The sequence below is a fragment of the Triticum urartu genome, chromosome 3A (assembly GCF_056163025.1).
Source record: "Triticum urartu cultivar PI428250 chromosome 3A, HENAU_Tu73, whole genome shotgun sequence".
NCBI lineage: Eukaryota > Viridiplantae > Streptophyta > Magnoliopsida > Poales > Poaceae > Triticum > Triticum urartu.
In genome coordinates, this window is record NC_141875.1 from 22,337,668 (window position 1) to 22,356,828 (window position 19,161).

The 19,161-nt window shown below is 45.3% G+C and overlaps 3 protein-coding genes across 3 annotated transcripts; 1 reads left to right on the top strand and 2 right to left on the bottom strand.

Annotated features, from left to right (window-relative positions):
- Window positions 1-558: 558 nt before the first annotated feature.
- On the top strand, window positions 559-2,220 carry ABA4 (abscisic acid (aba)-deficient 4). Its single transcript, XM_048680696.2, has 6 exons — window positions 559-736; window positions 813-972; window positions 1,114-1,214; window positions 1,314-1,442; window positions 1,585-1,673; window positions 1,771-2,220. The coding sequence occupies exons 1-6, from the start codon at window positions 689-691 to the stop codon at window positions 1,907-1,909; spliced, it is 666 nt and encodes a 221-aa protein (XP_048536653.2). The 5' UTR covers window positions 559-688; the 3' UTR covers window positions 1,910-2,220.
- LOC125542447 (endonuclease 2-like) lies at window positions 2,180-5,843 on the bottom strand. The gene is made up of 7 exons (XM_048705493.2): window positions 5,417-5,843; window positions 3,423-3,527; window positions 3,200-3,339; window positions 2,979-3,071; window positions 2,827-2,894; window positions 2,648-2,721; window positions 2,180-2,543 (listed from the first exon to the last, which is right to left on the bottom strand). The coding sequence occupies exons 1-7, from the start codon at window positions 5,709-5,711 to the stop codon at window positions 2,413-2,415; spliced, it is 906 nt and encodes a 301-aa protein (XP_048561450.2). The 5' UTR covers window positions 5,712-5,843; the 3' UTR covers window positions 2,180-2,412.
- Window positions 5,844-9,814: 3,971 nt separating this feature from the next.
- Window positions 9,815-17,184, bottom strand: LOC125515256 (endonuclease 2-like). Its single transcript, XM_048680694.2, has 8 exons — window positions 16,889-17,184; window positions 16,625-16,796; window positions 13,532-13,636; window positions 13,311-13,450; window positions 13,120-13,212; window positions 10,490-10,557; window positions 10,310-10,383; window positions 9,815-10,202 (listed from the first exon to the last, which is right to left on the bottom strand). Exons 1-8 carry the CDS (start codon window positions 17,012-17,014, stop codon window positions 10,072-10,074), a joined length of 909 nt encoding a protein of 302 aa, XP_048536651.1. The 5' UTR covers window positions 17,015-17,184; the 3' UTR covers window positions 9,815-10,071.
- Window positions 17,185-19,161: the final 1,977 nt, after the last annotated feature.

Genomic DNA, 19,161 nt, shown 5'->3' on the forward strand with positions numbered 1-19,161 from the left:
GGCGGAGAGGGCCGTCCCAGTCAAGGCTCGGCACATGGGCAACATGGCTACAGTTTGAGGTGAGGATGTACTGTACGTACTAATAATGGATCGTGAAGCTGGACGTGGTTGAGCACGGACGGTGGTGCTGGCGGCCACCGCCCCCTCCCACTCCGGCGGGACCCGCCACCCCCACCGACCTGCCCTTCCCTTCCCTTCCCAAGATGGTAAGGCAAACGAAATCAGTGGAGTAGTCACTCAATCCTTCCTACCATACCATGGAAGTGAATCTTCTAACATCAGGGAGGGAAGTCACCTAAGATAAAATTCTCTAACTTCCGTTCTTCACTTCTATATGATTAAGGCTAAAATAATTTAAATTAATTTGTAAATTACAAATCTACTTTATACACTTACAAAAATTACATATAGATAAAATTAATTTTAAATTAATTTATCTCAATAGTAACTATGTACAGTGCCTACTTAAATAGATAATACAGTGTTTGCTACAGTATCCATGACTTTTCTTTTGTGTTTTACGCTAGTTTGCACTGTAGCTATGTTAGAGGATCCACTTCCCCATACCACACCACACCACACCACAGCTCGGCGCCTTGCCTGCTTCGCCACTCCCACTAGTACAAAGGGGAAGGAGGGGGAGGCCCTCTCCCCCCTTCTCCTCCTTCCTCCCGACCCCCGGCAGGAAATGGCGGCCTCCTCTCCCTCCGCCCTCGCGCTCTCCCCCACCACGCGGGTAAGCCATCAGCTTCGTTACCATCCTTGTGCCTTTGCTTGACTTCTTTCTGCTGACTTCTCGCCTGCTGCTGCAGGTAGCTGGCTCGTCCGTGCTGCTGGCGCTGAGGCGGACGCCGGCGACGCGCCTGGCCGCGGTTTCCTCCGGCCAGCTCCGCGCCTGCTCTTGGGGCGCGCTGCGCCATCTCCGGCCGGAACCCCCCAGCTCCAGGGCGCCTCTGCTCCGGCCTCGCGCATGTACGCACGCACGCCACGCTTCTCTCCCTCTTTCTTTCTTTTCACCAAGAGATGGCAGTTCCACTCTAGTATCCGGTCGACGACCTCGCAAGGCCATGGGTTGACTGACTGACTGAATTCATTCTTGCTCCCGACGTACAGGGCTGTCGACGTCCCAGATTGCCAGCTCCGCCTTCACCCTGGGCACCGTCGCCGTCCTCCCCTTCTACACGCTCATGATCGCCGCCCCCAACGCCAACATCGTAAGCCCGCCGTCCCTCCTTCCTCTTCCTCCTCTCCCCCACACGCGGCGGCCACGCCATTGACAGGAAAAAAACATATCCTCGTGCCTTTCTGCGCAGACTAAGCGCGCCGTGGAGAGCACCGCCCCCTACGTGGCGCTCGGCCTCCTCTACGCCTACCTGCTCTACCTCTCCTGGACCCCCGACACCATCCGCGCCATGTTCGCCAGCAAATACTGGCTCCCGGAGGTCAGTCAGCAGTCCTCACACTCTCTGAATGTTCAATACCTGCAGCAACACTAAAATTCAGTACAAGCATTGTGCAGTGTCTGAATGTTCTTGTGCCTTAGCAAAAAGTATAACATGTGTGGTTCCTCGATCTCGCGTGTAGTTGCCTGGCATTGTGAGGATGTTCGCGAGCGAGATGACCGTTGCCTCCGCCTGGATCCACCTCCTTGCCGTCGACCTCTTCGCCGCAAGGTCAGTTGGCCATGTTTTGTTTGCTTTCAAGTGTATGTGATTGTGAGGACTGTGGTGGTAGGTGTTCATGTTTTCCTTGTTCTGGCTGGTGATGCAGACAAGTGTACCAGGATGGCATCAAGAACAACATCGAGACCAGGCATTCGGTTTCGCTGTGCCTGCTCTTCTGCCCCATTGGGATTGCCGCTCATGCGCTCACTAAGGTACTGGCGGGTTCCACAGGTCGACCGCACTGACGACCGATTGCGTGTAGGCAGGCTCCCCTTGTTTAGATGGCTCAGATCGTGAGATTCAGATATATGAATAAAATTGATTTGATGCACCATTTGTTCCATATAGATTTCACATTGATTATTCCCACCCATTCAATTGGAATTGGCTCGAGCAACTGAATCTACTCTTCATAGAAGGGCTAGGACAGCTTATTTGTACTATCTGAGTCATGTCACGAAGAAATGTACATCTAATTTATATCATGTCTCAGATTTAATGGTGAGACACAAATGTAAAGAAATGAACTGCACTTGCGGATTGGGTTATTGTTCAAGCACATAGACAAATAGAGGGTTTATACTACAACTTTACAACAACTGGATTTCTGAATGCTCTGCCAAGGTTGCGTGATTCTTATTACAGACTGTGTAAACCTATAGGAGTGGTAATTGATCAATCTGGCGTGTCAGCGGCAGCTACAATACCTTCCAGCCCGTATATCTATATGTGTACAAGTATAGCTATTTTACTGTATGTATAACGGCATGGTATCTGCTTTCTTCTTGTCGAATATCCGGTTGAGTATCAAGGCCAGCCTTACGCCGGCCTGTGCTAGTCTCTTCTCCACAACCGGGTACCGGGTGAAGTAATAATCATCTGCATTTCACAAGAGTTGCCAACCATTAGCACTGCACTCTGGCTGGCAAAATGCATACACTGCTTTAGGTTTTACAAGTACTGCTGTGAACATAGACACTGACCTCCTAGGGTGATGTTCTGCACCACATCTTTGTAGGCGTAGTTGCACGACAGATTTATGCTCTCGATCGCGTAGCTGCAAGGCGGATTCGATACCATGCCATGTCAAATCTTGCGATCGAATTAGTTGTACAGGACACGAACTGGAAAAAAAGGGGAAGCAATGGGATATGAATCCTACTCGTTTGCGCAGGTCGCCTTCTTGTTGGCGCAGTTTTCCCAGTGACCGACATCGTCGGACCATCCCTCCTGCAGATCACAGCTAGCATTAGAAACACAGCAAAGCTATGGTGGCAGTATTTTCAACTGTTAACAGTCTTGTGGTGTACAGACAGTGAGGTTCGTCTGGAGTGCATCCACCATGGTGTCCATGCTCTTGTTGTAGAAGTCTTTCATCACCGTGTCGATGATGCTGACATCCCACACCTGCCAACACACATAAGAAACATTCCGAGAAGTTCAGTTCAGACCGAAAGACATAACAATGAACAGAGCTCCTGAATGCAGACACAAAATGTAATGCTTGACGGAAGGCATGGCAGGAGGATACGTACGTGGTGCAGGTTGGCCTTCCTGCGGTACCAGTGCACCATGATGGTGTTGCCGCCCTCGTCCTCCTCGTAGCCGACGTGCAGCGGCTGGTGCACGTCCCCCACGAAGTGCGCCAGGAACATGAGGCTCTCCGTCAGGTTGTCTGCAGATGGCCGTGAATCAATGTCGTTCAGATTCAGAAGCCCCTGTTGCATATGTTTCGACAGTGTGTTGGGGGGCACTTACACGAGCTCTTGGGGGAGTCCCCGTAGGTGTAGAGCTGGTCCGTGTAGTTGTTGATGGCCCCGACGACGCACATCCCCTGCTCCCCGCGAGAGTTGTGGCAATCCCCTGAAATTCACACAGCCACATGAGCCCACGATCAAAAACCCAACACAAACTTCAACACTTTATGCCTGACTCTTCTACTAGTGTCTGCTACCACACTGCCTAATCATCTTGTGAAATTTTTTCACTTGCTAGTCTATTCATTTGGCGACCGCACGTAATATATCCACTAATGATATAATAATATAAAAGCGTTTAGAATAGTAAAGTAGTGATCTAAACATTTTTATATTAATTTACAGAGGGAGTAGGTTAGTATGTGGTCACATCCATTCCATCATCATCCATGTGACCATGTGACTGTGATCGCCGGCGTCCGTCCGTCCGTCCGTCGCGCTCGCTCGCGGGCAAGCCCACATGCCTGCCGCGCAGCGAAAGAGAACAAGCACAGCGATATTCTGTTGTCGCCCGATCAGATCAGATGGCAGCAGATCGGCCTCACTTGCCCACGTGCAGTTCTTCCTTTTTTTGAGGGAGTGCAGTTATTTAGGTGATCTGATGAGATGGAGGAACACTGTCTGCTCTGCTCTGACGAAAACGATCGGTGGAATCGTGTCGGGGGATGCGTGAAGCAAGCAAACTAATTAGGCTCAGAGAGTGGGAGAACCCTTTGTCTTGACTCAACCTCTCCCCTCCCCAACAAGCAACATCGCCGGTTGGTCCCGGATCACAAGATGGCATATATGCGATAGGCATGTGCAAGCAATGGATCTGCCGATACCTCCCCCTCATGCATGCAACCAATCTTATCTCAAAACAACATTTCTTCTTATATTGTCCTACAAATGTTTATATTCCTTTATTCTTAAAAAAAACTCTTATTTTCTCTTCGTTGTTAGCAAATCCCCCGTCAGTCTGTTGTCTTTCTTCCCCCTTCCGTAAGGTAAGCCGGCGAGCACTTGTGGATTCGCCTCCCCTCTGCCTGCTGCTCCGGGCGCTCGGTGACGGGGAGGAGAATCCTGGTACCTCGGCTTCTGCTAATAGATAAGTTAGGGTTTTAGTCCACGCAGGACGCTCGGATGGATGACGACGCTTCTTCGAGTCGGTCTTTCGGACATTGATCCTCCTTCAGTTCGTCCATCGGGATGGATTAGAAGGAGCGCCGGTGTACACTCATGACAGCTTCTCGAGGCAGCGAGGTTAGTGTTTGTCATTGTGTGTACGCGACGACGAGATTTGGTGTTAGGTTTTTTATAGATCAATTAAAGGGATCAACGATGACGACTACGGCTCCATGGCTGGCACTGGTCCTTGGGGTAGGTGTACGAAACTTCCCGGCCATCATCAATAAGGTCAAGCCGACTCCGGTATGGGAGCGACGACAACAGGGCATCGGTGGCTCGTTCTGACGGTAGCAATGATCGTTCGGTGGTTCAGAGACCTCATTGTATTTTTAAAATCATATTGGTTTTTTTGTATTTTTGATAAAAAAATTTATAATAGATCTAAGTCTTTTCGGCCAAAAAAAAGCTGAATGTGTGACAATACTAGTGCATTTCCCGGTGCATTTGTTTCGCCGTTTTGCTAATTCCATGTCGATGTTTTTTCCCCTGTAAATCTCAACCCTCTAAAACTGCGCATTCGGTAGACTTACAGTAAGCTATAAATACAATTTCAATATTCCTACACGAAAAAGGGTAGGCACATAATTGTCTTACAATGAACATCCTAGACAATTGTTGAATATCAAAGTCATTGGTTTATCTGGACATGTGTATTTTTTTAAAGACTATATGCGTTGTCAGAAAATAGAAAAGCATTTTCTTGTTGGTTTAGCATGCGGTAACTAGTCATGGCGTTAATTAAGCTCTGTTCGGTTTGCATCAGAAACCATAATTGATTGAACTAGAAAGGTACTACTAGGAAAGAGGGGGGGAGTAGGATGAACTGACGGGAGAAGTTGAAGTTGCAGACGTTGGGGGTGTTGGCGTAGTGGAGCGGGCTGGCCCAGTGGTAGCGGAAGCGCATGGTGTCCGCCCACGGGCACATCGTCGACAGCTCCCCGCCCGCCGACTCCGGCAGCAGGTCCTGCACCGCCGCCGCCGCCTCCTCCGACAGGTACTTCTCGGCGATCTTGCAGACCATGATGTGGCCCTCCTTGCCCCACGCGTCGGCGCGGCGGGGCGCGGAGGCGGCGAGCAGCGAGACGAGGAGCAGCAGCAGCGGCTGCGGGCGCGGTGCCGCCATCTCCTCCCCTCTGCTCTGCTCTGCTCCGCCTCCTTGCCCTACTCTGCTTCTTGCGCCGTTGACGGAGGAAGGGGGCAGGGGAGCTGGGTCCTCTGCCTCTTTTTCTTTTCTGCTGGTCGTCTTGGGATGGGGAAGTTGCTTCGGGTTTGGGCTTCCTTTATGTACTCCGGGTCTCGCAGGCCGCAACGTGACGTATAATTTGATGGCACGACGGTCTAACAGGGCCGGGCTGATCGTGGCCCAGAACAACTCTAACAGAGAGAGTCCATATGCTGCATTTTGAATTTTGCAATTTTAGTCATGAGTTTAGGAGCTCAAATTATGAAGCTCACAACTTAGCGAAGCATGCTCTATCTTTCGGTGGTGGCCGCCATGTTTGGTTAGGACACCCCAAGAATCTACCATCCGTCCCTATAAATATCGTGACGAATTAATAAAGCTTCGCAACGTTGCCTATTTTTTCTTTGAAGGCTGGCGACGAGATGTGCAAACTCAGTGCTGCAATATCCCAATCTCCATTTTTCTCAAAAAAAAAATGGAAACCTCAATGTCCATAATGTTTTTTTCTTTTGTTCAAATACTTTGATTGCCTTTAAAATCAAACGTTTTTTCACACAATTCGAAAAGCAATCATACACATAACTTCAAAAAAATTGCATAAACAAAAGCATCTAGCCGACGACATGTACAAATCATGTGTTGCTCGTGTGTGCATCGGCCCCCGTCCTCAACATGTGCACCGCCCCCTCCTCTGGCGGACCTAGAGTGCATGATTGGATTGCCATTCGTGTCTTCTTCAAAAATTCTCTCAACACTAAATCTAAGGAGCTCGCATCCAACATGATGAATCGGTTCTCCTTGGCTATCTGTTCAGTTGTGGCTCGACGCTCCTTAATTTTGAGCCTATGCGCCTCCTTCTTCTTATCAATTCGTCTTCCCTCTTGCATAGCATCCCACCTTGCCCTCCTCTCTTGAGGTCTTCTTCTCCTCCATCTCCACTTTTTATTGTGTAATCTTCTCCGCATGCTCATTCCTTGTCCTCATCAAGTCTCAGATTTTTTTTTCATTGCACATTTGCTAAAAAAATTCACGGTCACCTCGCATTCAATCAAACAAGCCGAAACAAAGGTAAAGGATGCCTTTTTACCTCATTGAGACGTTTCTGGTCCGACATTGGACTCGGAAGGTGTCGAGTTTCACCCGCCTTCGGAATGAAGGAAGAAGGGGAACACCACAACCCGTCTTCTTCTTCCTTTTCATTGAAGGCCACTGCGGTACAAGCAGGAGGAGGATGACACCTACATGCGGTGGCATAGGGTTTTTCACCTATGTGCCCGACTCGCCATCGGCATTGGTGGACGAGATACTGGCATAGGCGGTGGAGGGAGGCCGTCGGAGGCGCAACACTTGTTGAAGTCTTGGGATCCAACTCCAAACCAATGGACTAGGACATGGGGGTTGAGGCGGCGTCCATGATGTCGTCAACATGGACTGGGGACGACCGGAAGTGGTTCCAGACGGCGCTACAATAAATGAGAGGAGGCAGCAACATGGGTGGAAAGAGTTGGTTCTCTGCCCCTTTTTGGGGGGCAACCTTTCTTTTCTGTTGGTCTTCTCATGACACGGGGAAGTTCCTTCTGATTTGGGCTTCCTTTGTATACTCAGGGGGTCGGGTCTTGCAGGCCACAATGAAATGTTGGGGAGCCCCAATTTCGCACGTAGGACGACGAATAGCCACCAATGCGCACCGCCTCAACGCATTTTGGGCCAACCAATATGGGGGCCGGGCACTCCTATTTTTCATCTTCTTTCATTATTTCCTTTGTATTTCTTGTTTTTTACAATGAGAACTGTTCATGAATCTCAAATTTCAAAAAAATGATCGGAATTGTTAATCTTAATTTCAAATAATTCGCAAATTTTAAAAAAATTCATAAAATTTTAAAAAATGCTTATAAATTTTAAAAATGTTCATGGATCTAACTCTCACCATTTTTCTTAAAAAGTTAACCAATTAAAAAAGTTTTCTGATTCAAAAATGTCCATGAATTTGATAATTGTTTTCAAATATTTTTTCATTAATTTTAGAAATTCTTCCCAAAATTTTAAAATGGTCAGGATCTCAAAAAATGCAAAGTTGTAGAAAAAGTTTGGAAATTCGAAAAAAATTCACTATTTGATAAAATGTTCATGAATTAGAAATTTTTCATGATTTCTCATAAGATGTTCACGAATTTTAAAGATGTTCGAAAATGAAATAGAAAATAAAAAGAAAAAGGAAAATAATAATAAAATATAAAAGTAATAAAATATAAAAATTAGAAAAAGGGAAGAAAATTAAGAAGAAAACTTAAAAATAGGGGAAAATACGGCCTGAATGGTTATATAACCTTTGCAAATCGGAAGAGAGAGCATGCTGTTACGGGTTAAAAAGGAACCACAATTCTATTTATCGCATAGGTCGGAGAAAATTGACGAAACACAAAACTTCTGTCACGAGCATGACGCGTCAATTGGCCCGGCCCATTCGCATTTTGTCACCCTAGCAGTTTTCCTTCCTTTTTTTATTTTATTTTTCAATTACGTTCTCACTTTTTATTTTCAGTTTTTCCCTTTTTATTTGAAGTCAGATATATTGTAATTGTTTTTGAATCTGTGAGCATTTTTAGAATTTAATGTTTTTTTGAATTGGCATTTTTGTTCGAAATTGACAAACATTTTTTAATCAAAAAAGTTTTTTAATTCATGATCATTCTTGAATTAAAGAACTTCTTTTAGAATTTGTGTGCAATTATTGCAAAAAAAATTTGAATTCGTGAACAATTTTTTAAATTCATGATATTTGAAGTCGTAAATATTTTTAAATCATGGAGATATTATGAAATCCCGCACATTTTTCAGATTGTTGAACATTTTTTAAAATTTGGAATAATTTCCAAATTCGTGAAGTTTTCTCAGGTACTGGCGTGTTAGGCTGGTCGCTCGCATTGATTATCGGTTATGTGTATACACCCGTGGTTTAGATGGCTTAGGTAGTGTGATTAGATATATGAAAAAAAATTAATTTGGTGCACCATTTGTTCCATATATATTTCACATTGATTATTTCCACCCATTCTATTGGAATTGGCTCAGGAAACTGGATGCACCTGCCACCATGGATCATAGAAGGTTAGATCAGCTGATTTGTACTATCTAAGTCCTGTTTCGAAGAAAGGTACAACTAATTTATATCAGGTCACAAATAAACAGCGACGCACAAATGTAAAGGAATGAAAGAAGTTGAGAGAAAATAAAACGTGGCTTTGAACTTCACTTGTAGATTGGTTATTATTGTTCAAGCAAACAGTCTATTATAGACGGTTGAATTATATTACAACTTCACAACAATTGAATTTCATGTTCGTTAAAATTTCCGAATAAAATTTTAAATATTATAGAATTTTTTAGAAAGTAAGAATTATTTTTAAAATAATAATTGTTTTAGAAATTCACGATTTGTTTTTGAATGAACATTTTTTAGAATTTAGAAACAATTTCTGAAATTCATGAACGTTTTTGAATCGGCAATGTTTTTTGAAATTTGCAAACATTTTTTAATCAACAAACTTTTTTTAAATTCATGAAAATTCTTGAATTGAAGAACTTCTTTTAGAATTCGTGAGCAATTATTGTGAATAGTTTTTTAATTCAGGAATATTTTTTAAAATTCATGATTTTTTGAATTCATAAACAACTTTAAATCATGGAAAGTTCATGAAATCCCAATTTTTTTTCAAATTGTTGAACGTTTTTTGAAATTTGAATAAAATTAAATTTGGTGCACCATTTGGCAAAAAATTAAATTAATTTGGAATTGAGATATATGAATAAAATTAATTTGGTGCACCATTTGTTCCATATTGATTTCACATTTATTATTTCCACCCATTCTATTGGAATTTGCTCAGGAAATTGAATGTACTCGCCACCATGGATCATAGAAGGCTAGATCAGCTGATTTGTACTATCTGAGTCCTGTTACGAAGAAATGCACAAGTAATTTATATCGGGTCACAGATAAACAGCGGCGCACAAACGTAAAGGAATGAAAGAAGTTGAGAGGAAATAAAACGTGGCTCTGAACTTCACTTGTGGATTGGCTATTATTGTTCAAGCAAATAGTCTATTATAGACGGTTGAATTATATTACAACTTCACAACAATTGAATTTCTGAGTGCTGTGCCAAGGCTTTGTGACTCTTATTACAGAATGGCAAACTTATTGAAGCGGTAATTTATGAGAAACTGGCGTGGCAACGGCAGCTACAATACCTTGCAGCCCCGTATGTATACACTTCATGTACAAAGTATAGCTCTTTTACTGTACGTATAACGGCATGGTATCTGCTTTCTTCTTGTCGAATATACGGTTGAGTATCAGCGCGAGTCTGACGCCGGCCTGTGCTAGTCTCTTCTCCACGACCGGGTAGCGGGTGAAGTAATAATCATCTGCATTTCGGAAGAGTTGGGTAACCATCCATGCATTAGCGCTGCATGTACTCTAGCCAGGCAGAACTCACAAGCACTGCTGTGAATGTGGACACATAATCACGTACCTCCGAGGGTAATGTTCTGCACCACATCCTTGTAGGCGTAGTTGCAGGACAAGTGTATGCTCTCGATCGCGTAGCTGCAACGTGGATTCGGTGCCATACCATGTCAAATATTGTGATCAAATTAGTTGCACACAGGACATGAACTGAAAGAAAGTGCAAGTGTTTGGATATGAATCCTACTCATTTGCGCAGGTCGCCCTTTTGTTGGCGCAGTTCTCCCAGTGGCCGACATCGTCGGACCATCCTTCCTGCAGTTCACGGCTAGCATTAGCATTAGTGTTTCTTTTTTTTTTAAAGCAACATGGCTTTATTACTCAACGTGCGGGCAAATCGCCCATAACCCTATATATTGAGCATAAGGATTATAGAAAGTATAGGATAGACTAGGATTTGGTCCTGTCTTGTCTTGTACTTCAAATTAGTCTTTGTACTCCTGTATATATATGCACACGAGGCTCAAGCAATACAATCAACAATAATTTCATTAAATCTCTCTCTCCCTTTTAACATGGTATTAACCTAATCGATCCTAAACCCTAACCGCCGCCGCTTCCGCACCCGCGCGCCGCCTCCGGGGCGGTCGGTCTACATGACCGCCGCCGGAGGCCACGCCGCCGTCCGCTGGTCGTGTTGACCGGCTGCCCTAAAGTCTTTTTCCCGATCCCTTGCTTCGAATTTCTCCCGCCGATCGCTTTGATCGGTGTCTATTTTTTGATTTTTCGATCTAAAATCGGTTTGTGTCGCCCGCCGTCATCGTCGACCCTCGCGCGCCTCCACTCCGACTTCGGCATCGACTACACTAGCGTCTTCTCCGACTCACAGCCTTGCGTGCTACGCTGAGGCCCGGAACGGCCGCTGTCCACGCCTCCGTCCGCATGTCGGTATGCGCTGACAGTCGTCGCCTTGATCCGATCAGGGATCCTACATCAAGTCAACCTCCATCCACTTCAAGCAGGATCGGACGGGGCATACGTGCGTGGGTGCACCGGCTTTGCTCGCATGGCGTGCGTTGCGCTAGCCCGATCCGTGTTGTGTGCACACGTTGGCTGATTGTTTGTATATACGTACAAATCAACTTCCTGTCCAGCACGTGTGGTCTTTGCTTAGTTGCATGCTCATGTGACGCGACCGCTGCAGAACCCGTCGTCTCCGTCTTCGCGTCCAGTCACTCCATCTTCATTGCATGTTTGGTCTGATCAGTTGTATACATGCTTCATCTACACCGTACAATCGACCTGACCCGTTGGTGTCGCGCGCCTCCGCAGGCCTCGTAAAAACCGTCCCGAGTTTAGCATGCACCTTCACCGATCGAGCAACGGGTTGCCGCTGCGTCGTTCCATCGGGCCGCAACCGCCGTCCTGTGGTTTTTTTCCGGCTGCACCGACCCGCGTCACCGCTACGTCGCCCCTTCGGACCATAGTGTCGCGGCCCGCGGTCCCGTGGTTGTACGCTCCGAGGTTGTACGCTCCAGACCGTCCCGTGGCTGCACCGACCCTCGCGCCGTCGCTGTGTCACCCCATCCGGTCATAGCGAGTGTGGCACGCGGTCCACGCCGCTGTCCTAAGACCGTCCCCACGGCTGCACCGACTCACGAACCGCCGTTGCGTCGCCCCTTCGGGCCGCAGCGTCGCGGCCTGCGGTCCCCGCCGTCGCCCCGACCCGCCTGCCGCCGCTACGTCGCCCCTTCGGGCCCTAGCGCCGCGGCCCGTGGTCCACTTCGTTGTCCCCGCGCGCCGACTTCCCGTGGTATGCGCCGCGTCGTCTTCCTTGGCGCGAGAACGCCACTGTCTGCGCCGGTCTTCGTCACGCTGTCAGGATTCTTCGCCTACTTCGAGCATCGCCACCACGCTTCTAACCTAGTAGCCACTGCCGCCGCTCTTCTTCGGCCGCTGCCGCCGCTACCCCCGTAGCCGCCGCAGCCGCCCGTCCACCCCATTTGTCTTCGTCCAGCTCCAGTCCATCGCCAGCGTCGCTGTCATCTACCCCGACCGCTTCATTTACTCCGACAACCGTGGGCGACATTGGCCCCGCGCCGATTGGCCCGCAACCGTCGTCGAATCCTTCTCTGCTGGCCTCTCCGACTTCTTCGACATGGCGTATGGCTCGTGCAAGTCCCAGTCTACGCATGTCCGGTGTTGGCAACACCACCGCGTGCCTTCGTCCACGACGTGTCCCCGGGCCTGGCAAGCCTGGTGCCGGCGCAACGTGTCGTCAACAATGTTTTCTTCCTAGCGCACCCCTACTTTGACACCACTGCACCCATGCTAACTCGGCACTCCCTTGCGCCCGTGACTCCACGGCGACTTCCTCGACACCAGCTACCCCGACTCGACATCGACCACGGTATTCTTCGCACGGCTACCTCAATCACGGCTTCACCACCCACGCTCTCGGGTACATCGACAAACGGCACAAAGGGTTACCGCCTGCTTGAGCAACCTCGTCGGTTTTCACTCCAGCCACGGCTCTGCGATGCATCGGCCGTTACGACTAGGGGTAGGGTGGGGGGGGGGGTCTGTTGGCTTACCTTCAGATTCTTCTCCAGTCTTACCGTCTGCCTCGCTACCATTGTGACTGCGGGGGGATATTGAGTATAAGGATTATTAGAAAGTATATGATAGACTAGGATTTGGTCCTGCCTTGTCTTGTACTTCAAGTTGGTCTTTATACTGCTATATATATGCCCACGAGGCTCAAGCAATACAATCAACAATAATTTCACCAAATCCATCTCTCCCTCCTAACAATTAGAAACACAAGAGAGCGGCCGGCAGTATTTTGAGTTGTTGGCAGTCTAGTGGTGTGCTCACCGTGAGGTTCGTCTGGAGGGCGCCCACCATGGTGTCCAGGCTCTTGTTGTAGAAGTCCTTCATCACCGTGTCGATGATGCTAACGTCCCACACCTGCCAACACACACCAAACACTCCGAGAAGTTCAGTCCAGACCAAAAACCATACCAGCTCTGATGAACACGACTCCTGTGTGGCAGGGATACACGTACGTGGTGGAGGTTGGCCTTCCTGCGGTACCAGCGCACCATGATGGTGTTGCCGCCCTCGTCCTCCTCGTAGCCGACGTGCAGCGGCTGGTGCACGTCGCCCACGAAGTGCGCCAGGAACATCAGGCTCTCCGTCAGGTTGTCTGCGTTTCGATGCGAGCCAATGTTGTTAAGAAATCAGAATTATTGCGTGTTCTGACAGGAAGTAAGCTCATGGCACTTACATGAACTCTTGGGAGAATCCCCGTAGGTGTAGAGCTGGTCCGTGTAGTTGTTGATGGCCCCGACGACGCACATCCCCTGTTGCCCGCGAGAGTTGTGGCAGTCCCCTGAAATTTACCCAGCCACATGAAATCACGCTTGGTTGATGCTCAACGGTCATAACAATTGTGCCCGCCCGGGCCCGGCGGTTCTACCAGTCAGTGTCAGTCTCTGCTAGCTACTACACTGTCTAAAAAGCTAATTTTTTTAAATAATACATTTTTTAAATTAATTTGTATAAATATTACGACTATATATTTATTTTCAAAAATAATACACCATCGGCCTGCCGCAGGCTGACTGGGCCTAGTCGGCCCACCACAGACCGATCGGCTTCCAGTCGACCCGCAGCAAGCCGGCTGGGACTAATTGGTAGTCCCAGCCGGCTTGCTGCGGGTCGACTGGACGCCAATCAGCCCGTGATGGGCCGACTAGGTGCTTGTGACCATTTTTCCTTTTCTGTTTTTGGTTTTAGTTGTTGTTTTCTATTTATTCTAGCTATCAAATGAATCTGGTTTGTGTTGAAACTTTTTGCATAAATTACTAGCAATATTAACATGTCACATATAAATTTTCATAATTTTTGAAAAACCACATATTTACATTTGTATTTGATAGCTCCTGGTGAATATAGATAGGGTTTAAATTTATTTATCCAAATTGGATTTTTTATAAATATTAAAATATTGAGGAGAATAGTTTTAATTTTTTTTGTGAAACAATTCGAGGAATTTTTTTTGGCTTATGAAACAATTTTTGTGAAACAATTTGAGGAACATAAGCCAAAAAAGTATTCTCAAATTGTTTCATAAGCCAAAAAATAATTTTCCTCAAATTGTTTCACAAAAATTGTTTCAAATTGTTTCATAAGCCAAAAAAGTATTCTCAAATTGTTTCATAGAAAATTTAAACTATTCTCCTAGATATTTTAACATCTATAAAAATAAAAGAAAATCAATTTGTATAGATAAATTTAAATCCTATCTATATTCACCAGGAGCTATCTAATACAATTGTAAATATGTTGTTTTCCAAAAATTATGAAAATTTAGATGTGGCTTGTTAATATTGCTAGTAATTTATGCAAAAAGTTTCAACACAAACCAGATTCATTTGATAGATAGAATAAATAGAAAACAACAACTAAAACCAAAAACAGAAAAATAAAAATGGCCATATGCACCTAGTCGGCCCGCAGCAAGCCGACTGGAACTAATTGGTTCGCAGCAAGCCAATCGGCCTGCGGTGGGCCGACTAGGCGATGTATTATTTTTAAAAATAAAAATATCGGCGTAATATTTATGCAAATTAATTAAAAATGTATTATTTAAAAAAAGCGTCTAAAAACATCTTGTATCCCTGGTCTAGTCGTCGCGACATCAGATTATTTGTTCATTTGGACGACCACGTCCACATGTAACATATGCAGTAATTGTGCGCCTCACGTTGCAACACATGCAATAATAGGATAATATGTGGACACATTCATCATCATCCATGTGATTGTCACTGCGATTGCTGTCGCTGGCGTCGTGGCCGTGGGCAAGGCCACATGCGCGTGGGGAAGATAACAAGTACTTATATTTGTTACAGCGACATTTTGTCATCGCCAGATCAGATCAGATAGCAGCAGACCGGCCTCATTTGCCCACGTGCAGCTATTCAAGTGATATGAGGATGAGGAAAACGACCTGTTCGGCGGAGCGGTGTGGATGGAATCGTGTGTTGTGTGTGTGTGTGTGTGTGTGTGTGTGAAGCAAGCAAACTACGTAATTAATCTCACCCTCTCCAACAAGCATCATCGCCGGTCGGTCGGTCCCGGATCGTGAGCTAGCATATGCGGTCGGGATGTGCAAGCAAAGGATCTGCCGATACCTCCCTCATACATATAGCCAATCTTATCTCAAAAAATCATTTCTTCTTATTTTGTACCCCCTTCGTTCACAAATATAATATATTTTGAATATTTCAATATGAACTACATACTCGCAGAAATGAATGAACAAACACGCTAAAACGTGTCTATGCACATCCAATTAAAAAAAGTTACTAAAACATCTTTATGTCCATGAATGAACGGAGGGAGCACTACTAAGATTGTTTATATTACTTTATGTTGTATACAAAATGTGTATATTTTTCCTTTTGCTTTTAGCTAACGCCCCCCCACCCCCCGCACCCACCCCCTTCTGGTCGTACATTCTTCCGTATTTCTCAACAATATTAGTGCATTTTCTTTGTTTTAGTTTTTTTTTGCCATTTTGCTAATTGTATGTCGATGTTTTTTTTTCCTTTGTAAATCTCGACCCTCTAAAACTGCACATTTGTTGGACTAACTTTGCAAGTTTGATGGCAACACAACATGCTTCTTTACCAAAAAATTAAAACGAAACAAACATTTACTATGATATTACTGCGCTTTTTTTCGAGATAATGTTACTGCACTTCTAGTCTGCCGGTTAGTATATATGAAGTTATAGGTTATGATAAAGAACGGCCGGGTGTTGATCAAAAGACTTACAAAGTAGAACGTGAGATAGAAAAATCAAGTAAGATTTAAAGACAATTTCAATATTTCCATGCGAAAAAGGGCAGGCGCATACATAATTGACTTACAATAAATAATTCTAGACATTTGTTCAATAGCAAAACCGTTGGTTTCATAGGGACGTGTGTATTTTTTATTGAACTCTACATGTGTTGTCAGAAAATAAAATAAAAACACTTTCTTGCTTTTTTTTGCGAGGGAAAAACATTTTCTTGCTGGTTTAACATGCAGTGCTATATACTCCTTCAGTTTCTAAATATAAGTCTTTCTAAAAATTTCAACAAGTGACTAGACATGGAGCAAAATGAGTCAATCTACACTCTAAAATATGTCTACATACATCCGTATGTTGTATTCCATTTGAAATGTTTAAAAAAGACTTATATTTAGAAACGGGGGAGTATACTACTAATGGCGCGTGAATAAACTCTGTTCGGTTTATACTACGAGAAACGAGTAACTGAAGTAGAAAGAAAGGCAGGCAGAGGCGAGGGAGAAGAGAACTGACGTGAGGACTTGAAGTTGCAGACGTTGGGGGTGTTGGCGTAGTGGAGCGGGCTGGCCCAGTGGTAGCGGAAGCGCATGGTGTCCGCCCACGGGCACATCGTCGATAGCTCTCCGCCGGCCGACTCCGGCAGCAGCTCCTGCACCGCCGCCGCCGCCTCCTCCGACAGGTACTTCTGCAGCGCACGCAACGCACAAACCCAATTCAGCACGCATGCACGCACGCACATTCCTTCCTTCATCCTCGGAGGAGGAGGAGGTACAGTACCTCGGCGATCTTGCACACCATGATGTGGCCCTCCTTGCCCCAGGCGTCGGCACGGCGGGGCGCGGAGGCGGCCAGCAGCGCCACGAGGAGAAGGAGCAGCAGCGGATGCGGGCGAGGTGCCGCCATCTCCCTCTGCTCTGCTGCTTGCTTCTTTGGCGGACGACGGGAGCAGGGGAGGAGCTGGGTGCCTCTGCTCTGCGGGCTTGGGTTGCCTTTATGTAATTCTCGGGGTCTCGCCGGCCACGGGGTAACAACGTAGCGTCGTCGTTGGGGTCTCTCTCTGTGGCTAGATTTGGGCCCTGGATCGGACAAGGAAGGACGACATCCACATCATCAATCATACACGATGCAAAGATAAGGGAAAGGCGAAAAATGTGGCTGGCTGCACAAGGTGACAACTGAACCAGACTAATGGTTTCCTTTCCCTCCCCAATCTTCTCTCGAGACGGATGGATAAGGCTACAGGGGCGACGGGATGAGGTTGCAGACGAGGTCGGAATGAGGTTGCGCCTCACTCACCGTGTCAGCTCTTGCTCCCTTGTTCACAGGCCCTGTGCCTCCTCCTCGGTTTGGCCCGACTCCAGCCCCATCCATGGCCGCCGGCCCCTTCGACCACCGACAACCACCACCACTTCACCCCTGGCCAACTCTATTCAATGCAACAAAAAAAAGGCAACATCATCCATGCTGCGAAACTTTTCTTTCGCAATATCACCTATGTTACGAGGTGAAGACAAAATAATAATTCTACAACATTGCCTCACCTCGGTCGCAAAGGTTTCCGCAACATTATCTCTGTTGCATAAGTTTCTGCAACATAATCTTTGTTGCAAACCTCATCGGCTGAATCTAACTGCTATTTTGTATTGAATCCAACGGTTCGTGACCCGGCTGATCTCTTTTCAAAGGACCAGTCGGCTAACATGTAGCACGGCCATAAATATAAAGATGCAAGATAATGTGGAGGCTAAAATTATTCACGAGAACCGTGAATGAATGTTGAAGCTCATAGCATGGTTAAAGCTATGTCTACTTTATCTTTTGGTCGTCACGTTAGGCTGTCTGATAGACCAATCCCTTCCATGTAACCCCTCCATGAAACCCAAACGATAAATGATTACTACATGCAGTGACAGAACTAACATCCAACCAACGGGTGCATGACGTCACCTAAGAACCACAGTCTCTAATTTATACGACGTACATTATTATTATTATTCTATAACAAGCCGTGCATTGCAACGAGAAATAGAAAATATCATAATCTCCAATGGCCATGACCATATTTTGCTGCATCACCAAGATACACCATCACTCTCATTTTCGTGATATCGTGAGCAATTTTTGAAAATCACTGAACATATCTGAATTTGTGATTTTTTTAAATTCTTGAACATTTTCACATATTTCGAATATTTTCTAAAATCATGAACATTTTTTGAATTCATGAACGTTTTATACTGTTTGCGAAAATATTTTAAAAATTGTGATCATTTTTAAAACATTTTTCTTGAATAGACGAATATTTCTAGAATCAACAATTTTTCTGAAAATTTGGTGGAACAATTTGTGAAATTCACAAACATTTTTTTGATTTAACAAACAATTTTCAAAATGCATGATCATTTTTTTAATCAGCGAACATTTTATGAATCAATAAACTATTTTGTAAGTCACAAACAGTTTTTGAATTCTGAGGATATTTTTCTATTCATGAACATTTTTTGTATTGGCGATTTTTTTTTCATTTTGATTAACATTTTTTAATACATGAACTTAAAAAAATCATAATTTTAGTTTCCTAAACATTGTTTTTCAAAACTGTGAACTTTTTTGAATATGTAAACATTTTTTAAAAACCACGAACATTTTCCGAGCCCACAATCATCTATGAATTATTAAATATTTTATTTCAAAATTCATATTTTTTAATTTTCGAATCATTTTTGAAGTCTCAAATTATTTAAAGTGGAAGAAACAAGGAGGGAAAAGGTAAACACAAAAACATGCCATCAGGACATGGGTCAACCCAAACTGGTGCGCTTCCTTTTGTCCCAGCGCGCAAATCACGGTATAGGAGGGCATGGGCCGGCCTAGTTGCATTCCCATGTGTGAAACTTTTTTTTATCACTTATAGATGGCCCCGGTGGGTAGTATTTTGTAATTTTAGGGACAATTTCGGTGATGTACGGCCAGAAGCAATAATTCTTTTATTGTTAGGTATATATATAGGAAAAATTCATTTTATCACCTAGGAGTGGTCATCTCACATG